This window comes from Macrobrachium nipponense, chromosome 8 (genome assembly GCF_015104395.2).
Source record: "Macrobrachium nipponense isolate FS-2020 chromosome 8, ASM1510439v2, whole genome shotgun sequence".
Taxonomy (NCBI): domain Eukaryota; kingdom Metazoa; phylum Arthropoda; class Malacostraca; order Decapoda; family Palaemonidae; genus Macrobrachium; species Macrobrachium nipponense.
Genome location: NC_087203.1, coordinates 53,469,246 through 53,477,481, shown reverse-complemented (window position 1 = coordinate 53,477,481; position 8,236 = coordinate 53,469,246). Strand labels below are relative to the sequence as shown.

At 43.8% G+C, this 8,236-nt stretch overlaps 1 protein-coding gene across 1 annotated transcript in view; it reads right to left on the bottom strand.

Moving 5' to 3' along the window:
• Positions 1 to 8,236, bottom strand: part of LOC135222783 (myeloid differentiation primary response protein MyD88-like) — a 467,144-nt gene that overhangs the window by 400,504 nt on the left and 58,404 nt on the right. Inside the window, 1 exon segment of the mRNA XM_064261052.1 lies at positions 5,686 to 5,870. Coding sequence (XP_064117122.1) covers positions 5,686 to 5,870 — 185 coding nt within the window.

Sequence of the window (8,236 nt, the reverse complement as noted above, 5' to 3'; positions counted from 1 at the left end):
TAATTAGATCGTGTAGATCTTTGTTGTCTGCAATATCTAGCCCTCGATTTCTAAATACTGAAGACAGCATGCTTCTGTATCCCTTTATTGTTGAGACAGATAGGTGAGATTCCTCTCATCAGAAAGAGGAGGAAATCGGCAATATTCACTATAGAGGTACTGGAGGAGGGACAGCTTCTGACTCTACACCACCTCCTAAAGACTTCCCACTTCGATTGGTATACTCTTCTCGTCGAAGCTCTGCGGGCTCTAGCGATAGAGCCCGCAGCCTTGCGAGAAAATCCCCTCGCTCTGACAAGTCTTTCGATAGTCGAAAGGCAGTCAGAGCGAGACCTGGGAGGTTGTGATGAAACCTCCTCGAAGTGGGGTTGTCTGAGTAATCTGGTCTGTTTGGAAGAGATCTGGGGAAGTCCACTATCCACTCCAGTACCTCCGTGAACCATTCCTGGGCTGGCCAAAATGGGGCTATTAGTGTCAACTTCGTGCTCTTTGAAGCTACGAACTTCCTGAGCACTTCCCCAGGATCTTGAACGGGGGAAAGGCGTAGGCGTCCACACCCGACCAATCCAGGAGAAACGCGTCTATTGCGAAGGCTCTCGGATCTTCCACTAGAGAGCAAAAGACTCTATACTTTTGGAGAGGAACGTCGCAAACAGGTCTTTGTGAGGTCTCCCCCACAGGGACCAAAGACTTCGACACACTTCTTCGTGTAGAGTCCATTCTGTGGGAAGGACTGATTCCTCCTGCTCAGTCTGTCCGCTCTCACATTCTTGATCCTTGTACAAATCTTGTGAGGAGAGTTATGCCTCTTTCTTCTGTCCAGGTTAACAGGTGTTTTGTTAACTGAAAGAGGGAGAGAAAGAGTGCGTGCCTCTGCTTGCGTATGTAAGCCAGAGCCGTGGTGTTGTCCGAGTTATCTGTATCACCCCGCCTCTGACTATCTCTTCGAAGAACTTTAAGGCTAGGTGTATGGCCACTAGTTCCTTGCAATTGATGTGCCAGGACACCTGTTCCTTTGTCCCAGGTGCCTGACACCTCCCTTGCTCCTAGCGTCGCTCCCCATCCCGACTCCGAAGCGTCGGAATATAACACTTGGTCTGGGTTCTGCAGGGGCAAGCGATACGCCTTCGTTCTTTTGAAGAGGAAGGATCCACCACTTCAAGTGATCTTTTATCTCTTGTGGAAGCGGGAAGATGTCCGAGAGTTGTCCCGTCTTCCAACTCCACCACCCCTTTCAGGAAAAAACTGAAGAGGGCGAAGGTGAAGCCTCCCCAGAGAGAAGAACTTTTCTAGTGAGGACAGGGTCCCTAAAAGGCTCAGATAATCCCTCGCTGATGTTCTTTCTCTCTAAGAAGCTCGAGATTTTCGACAAACCTCGAGTGATTCTTTCTCGCGAAGGAAATACTCGAAAACCCCGAGAATCCATCTGAATCCCCAGATAGACCAAGCTCTGGCTGGGGATCAGCTGCGACTTCTCGAGGTTCACGAGTAATCCCAGCGATTCTATCATGTTTCTTGTTACTGATAAGTCTCAAGCACTGAATCTCCGACTTGGCCCATGATTAGCCAGTCGTCTAAGTAGAGGGAGATGTTTTATTCCCTCTAGGTGAAGCCATCTTGCCACATTCGCCATCAGGTTGGTGAATACCTGCGGAGCTGTAGACAGACCGAAGCACAGAGCCCTGAATTGAAAAATCTTGTCTCCTATTACAAACCGAAGATATTTCTTTGACAAATGGTGAATGGGAACGTGGAAATACGCATCTTGCAAGTCCAGAGAGACCATCCAATCTCCTGGACGAAGAGCCGACATTACTGAAGCGGCCGTTTCCATGCGGAAACTTCTTTTTCTGAACAAAGCGATTCAGAGCGCTTACGTCCAGTACTGGTCTCCACCCCCCCGATGCTTTGGTACTAGAAAAAGGCGATTGTAAAATCCCGGGGAGTGTGGATCCTGCACAAGTTCGATGGCCTCCTTTTCCCACATTTGTTCCACCATTTGAAGGAGTCTTTCTCATTACAGGGTCTCTGTACCTCGCTGACAGTTCCCGAGGCGTAGATGTTAGGGGAGGACTGTCCTCGAAGGGGATTACGTATCCTTTCTTTAGGACCGACACTGACCAAGGGTCGGCTCCCTTTTTGCCCATACTCCTGCAAAGTTCAGGAGTCCTGGCGCCCACTGGTGCTTGAAGGAGCAACAAGTCATTTGGTTTTCTTGAAAAGGTCTAAAGGAAGACCTTCCTCTCTTGTCAGAGCTCTTCTTTCTGGCAGGGGGACGAGCCGCTGCACCTCCACGAAAGGGCTGCTGAGGAGACGAGAGTCCTTCTAATCGTCGACACTACTGGGCGTCCTTTCTTGGACGTTGTACTAGTAGGTCCTGTGTCGCCTTCTCAGTTAGCGAGCGAGATATATCCTTCACTAACTGAGAAGGAAACAGATGATCTGACAGAGGGGGCGAACAATAAAGCAGCTCTCTGGCTCGAGAAACCCCTTTTGATAATAGGGATCCTATACTGATCTCTTCTTCAGAAGACCAGCACCAAAAAGGGAAGCCACTTCTCCCGAAACCGTCCTGTACTGCCTGTCCATGCAAGACAGGACGCTATGGAGAAATCTCTGGGTTTTTAAGAAACTCCGGATCTTTAGATTTGTTTGGCCAGAACTCCGAGACCAATCCAGAAAGTGAACACCTCTAAAGTGACAAAAGTACCTTTAGAAAGTGGTTAAACTCCGAAGTGCTCCAACGTTGATCTGACCGATCCTAAGGAGTGATGTCTAGAGGCCTCCACTAAATTGGAAAAGTCCGCATCTGCGAGGCAGGAAGAGAAAGACCCATAGTCTCTCCTGTCCCATACCAAATACCTCTCTTGCCATGGAGTTTGGAAGGAGGCATGCAGAATACAGTCTTTCCCAACTCTTTCTTCTTGTCCATCCAAGAATCTAAAGAATGGAGTGCCTTCTTCATATCGAATTGCAGGCTTCATTTTCAGAAAGGCCGAAGATTTTGCCGTAGCCGAGCTCGAAAAGAGAGAACGAGGAGAAGGAGGAGCCGCCGGACTAAGAGAGTCTCCAAAACTCTTGTAGCAACAATGAGGCTAAGACCTTATAATTCGAGAGTCCTTCATTTGCAGGAGGTTCGTCATCAGACAAATCGTCTAAACCTCGATCAGACGAAGGAGAAAGCTCTCGTTTGGAGGGAGAGTCCTTCCAAGACCTCCTACGATCTGAAGGAGAGGAGCTTCTATTTGGAGAAGAGTCATAAATTCCAGGAAAGAGTCTCCGACTCCTGCCTCCTGGCTCTTGACTCTTGCCTCCTGACTCCTGCCTCCTGGCTCCTGACTCCTGCCTCCTGACTCCGGACTCCTGCCTCCTGACTCCGGACTCCTGGCTCCTGCCTCCTGACTCTTGACTCCTGACTCCTGCCTCCTGCCTCTTGCCTCCTGGCTCTTGCCTCCTGGCTCCTGCCTGGATGACTCCACACTCCTGGCTCTTGGCTCTTGCCTCCTGGTTGACTCCTCACTCTGGCTCTTGGCTCCTGCCTCCTGGGTGACTCCTCACTCCTGGCCAGTGCCAGATGTCTTGATCGGTTCATCCACGTTCCGTACAGGAAGCCTCACCTCGAGTAGGAGCATCGATCCTGGCGGCAGATACCTCCATACGTCTGGAGGATCTTTTGATCGGAAGGGAAGAGTCTTTCCTTCTAGGAGGCTCCTTTGAAAGAACTCTACAAAAGACGAAATCTGTTCTTGCATAGCCATCATGACCTCTTCGTAACCTCCTCTTTATCCTCTTCGGGAGGAAGGAGGAGGGAGGAGTCCATAGCCTCCACCTCCTGACTCCTTCTCACTCTGGTTGAAAGAATGGCTCTTCTTGCCTTCTTAACTCCCGAAGGAGACTCCTCAGGGAAGTTTTCTGGGCTCGAGTCAATCGTCGGAGCCTTCCAACTCCTCTTGAGTGGTCGAGATCGATCTGAATCCCTCCAATCACGTCTCGGAGATGAAGATCCCGACGACGAAAAACACTCACGCAGGACGCGTTTTGCAATAGCGATCCTTGGCAGTCTGGGGTGTCACAGAAACCGCTGAAGGGACACCTGATCGGTGGGATTCTCCACAACCTCCTTTCGGTTTTCGACATTCCTTCTCCTCTGGGCATGTGAGCTTGGAAGAGGTCTAGACCTAGGAGCGTTGCGGAGCCGACCAGATGCCCCCTCCACTACACTGGGGACACTCATATCACTGTCCACTGAAAAATCACTAGCCTTACCTTGTATGGCAGCCATTTTGTTTTCCATCAACTTGAAGGCTGCTTTTAGATCCGCAAGTTCTTTCGCTGAATCTACAGGTTCTGCAATAGGAGAAGGGGCTGCAATGGAAGGAGAAGTAGCAATACTTACCCTTGGGGAAGATCCCAAGCTAGGAATTAGTTCAGATCTCGAACTACTTAAACTTCTATAAGAAGCCTTCCTCACTCTTTCTCTCTCTAACCTTTTTTCTTTTCAAATAATTAGTTAGATTCTTCCATTCGTTCTCACTCAAATTCTCACATTCCTTGTAAGTATTAGTAAAAGAACATTCATACTCCCTGCAACCCTTGCATACAGTGTGAGGGTCTACCGAAGCTTTCGGCAACCTCACCTTACAGCCTACATTCACACAACGCCCCTCACAACCATTCCAGAGTCAGACATTTTTAAAGAAAAATCCAAAATCAAGTCCACAAAACAGTCCACAAAAGCGTATGCCAATCCAACAATCCAGATACGTCACCAAAAGTCGGTCAAGAAGATCAATTGCCGGTGAAAAAAGAAAAACCAATCGAGAGGAACCAACAACAATGTTGATGGCCCGGGCGACAGAAGAATTCTGATTAGAAACGGGAATGGTTCTAGTCCTGCCACCCAGGCAGGGCGGTAGATCACCTGACCTACCGGTAGCGTGTGCTGCGAAATTTGAAATTCTGTCGGAGACGACGGAGTCTATAGCTAAGTATATATCTGGCAGGGAAGTTGAATGTATAAAATCTGAATTTAAAAAAACAAAAGACGAGACTCACTCTGCTCAAAGGCTATGAATGTGTTCTGGTGGTTGTACAACACTACTGAAATCCAGTTGTACAACACTACCGAAATCCAGTGATACAACCAGGAAATAAGAACAGGCTGCTGTAGTCTCTTGATGTTTAGTCAAGCGCAGCAGAAAACAGAATGAAGTGCTTAGCTAATTAGTTGTCCCTAGTACCTACACTGAGCAATCAAAGCACTACCCGCAAATATTGAATTAGGCTGCCGTACATGGAAACTAATAGCTATATAATTACTGGGTAAGTCTTATATACAAAAACTGTGGATCAGACCCACTGGAGCCATGAACTGCCCACACAAATACTGCTGCCCCTTACAATGCCTTTGTCCTCATTTTTTCTCCATCCCTGTAAAAAGAAATATAAACAACTACCAACAACAACAACAAAAATTAATACCTAAGTTCAACAGACAGCATAGCACATCTGTATTAGATGATGACCAAAGAGAGCTTGGCACTGAAGGATAACCTTACAAAAATGGCAATGGCTTTTATTTCCATAGGAAAAACATATAATTATATCAAAAGAACCTGAACAATTTCATCACATCCCTTCTATTAAAAAACAACAATACTATATATATAGATGCCAGCTACTTACAAATCATTTCTAGTGTGTCATCTATGACATCAAAGCGATCCATAGCTTCCAAAAACTTTAGAAGCTCACCAACGGTTCCACCTTTTGCTCTCCATTTTTGGAAAAAACATTCTGTATCAGATATTTTACCACTGCTTATACTACCTTCATCAATTTCAGCTTGCACAGCTAGACCCCTCCAATCTCTGTTAAAAATGAGAGAAACATATTGAAAACTTATCCTTTCTGAGTACATGAATTTACATAGAAATATTTAACTATTACCAAACATTCATTTCCCCATAACTTTACCAACACAGCAAAGAAAGAATTTCACTGTTATACCTGGAGCTCAACCGAGTCTCCAGTTATCCACTCACTTTTCTTTGCTCGCTAGAGTGTGGAGAGTTGTGGGGTTTTCATGAATCTTTAATAAGAAGTATTGAAATAGATAATTTTATTAAGAAAATTTGTTATTATTTCAATCAAACTTAGTAGATATGTTTTAATGACTCACAAATCTTGAAAATGAAATTTATTTAGTTTTCAATGAGGTCATTTTCATTCCTCCTCAGATTACAACTGATTACAATTCTTAAAAATCATAATTGTTAAAATTATAATTTTTAAAACTTATAATCAGTTGTAATCTGGGGAGGAAGGGAAATGACTTCATTGTACACTAAATAAATTTCATTTTCAAGCTTTGTGAGTGTCATTAAAACATGGCTACTAAGTTTGATTGAAATAATAACAAATTTTCTTAATAAAATTTTCTATTTCAATACTTATTTAAAAAGAGGTAAAAAGGTTTTTATTGCAATAAAGAAAAAAAATTAAATCATGGTCTCAACAACTAAAAAAAAACTTCCAAGGATTTTTTTTCTATCCTTTTAACAACTTTCTTACGCTCGTTAAATTACTTTCTATGTTATTCAAACACAAATCAAAATGCATTTTGTGGTAAAATTCTTAGGGTTTTGAATTAAAGCAGCTTAAAAAACTTTTCATTTATGTATATCTGGCACTGTTGCCAATCTGTCAATATTATCAAAATCTATAAAATTACTTTCCTGAGATACTATATGTATAAAAAATTGTTTTGATCTCCTCTTCTAATGGAATCTATAGGTCACTGTTTTCTAGTTTATAGTCTACATATTCCCCAATATAAGCCTCTTCACATGTTCTACATGGTAAAATTTACAGATTACTAAATTGCTCCCAATTTTCTAGAACTACCTACGGTCCCTTTAATACTTATTCTTGGAAACTGACTTATTTTACAATACATATCTGAGGTTGGTTTTCAGAGAATTGTTTAGGCAGGTCTGAAGCATTATTAGATCATCACCCTTAAGAAAGGATTCTTATTCTTTTATTCTATGATATGTTTTCCTTGTCTTCTGATACAGCAAATCTTTTTAAGAACACGTACTGTAATTTGAATTTTTACCAATATACAAACAAGAAGTTCTTTACATAGGGATTTAGCTTGTGAGAACGAGCTGGAACAGTTGTCTAACTTCCAGACAAGGTCGTTGAACTACAGACGGTAGGGGGAGGCCTCACCTACGCATTGGTCTGCACTCCATTTTGCCTTTTGGCCCAGGTACTAGAATGAGAGGTGGCTGAGGTGGGACAAGAATGTAAAAAAACTTTCAGGATTTTATCTTAAGTAAAGTACAAATTACTTTAAAAATTTTCTATTTGTTCCCACACAAATACATACCTTAGTTCTTTACATAGCAGACTTACCCACTGGAGGGGAGTCTGGATAAATCTCTGAACCAATTGGTTGGTTCTACCCACCCAGGAATACCTTTCTGGTCTAGAAGAGCTGAGGAAGGAATCCCGCACCTTGAACTTATTGGACATATGAGATATTGCAACTGCTAGACTTCTAGGCTTGAAGTACCGAAGTACTGATTTTGTATCATTACCTTATGAACCCATAATTATTACATTATTATTCAGAAGATGAACTCTATTCAAATGAAGTAAGCCAACAAAGGCCATTGACTTGCAATTCAAGCTTCCAAAGAGATTATGGTGTTCATTTAATATATGTTACAGAAGATAAGAGGATGTAACATAATGAGGTGATTAAAACAGAAAACAGATAAATTCACCTACAGGAGGCACTAACTCAGCCGATTTGGGAGGCACTTCTTCAGGCGATTAAAGAGGCACTACCTCAGGCAATTTGGGAGGCATTACTTCAGGGGTTTGGGGAGGCTTTGGAGGGTCCTTTGTACATGTGACTAACATGGCGATTGGCAGCTGCTGTCATTGCTTCTTCATGGTGGTGAGGGCTTGATTATAGGGCTCCAATGAAGTTCATTCCAAAGTCAGGCCCACCTCCTACTGCTCCTGAGTGTCTTCTTCCTCGCTGACAGAATTCATCAGGTCTTCCAAATACTGGTCTGTCAGGGGGTCAAAGTGGGAATCAATGAGGATGCTGACCTCATCCTTGGTAATGTCATCAAAGCCTTCACCACAAAGAATCCTCACTAACTGGACCACCTTATTAATGGCCGAATGTGAATTTCTTGAGGAGAGAAGCCTGTAT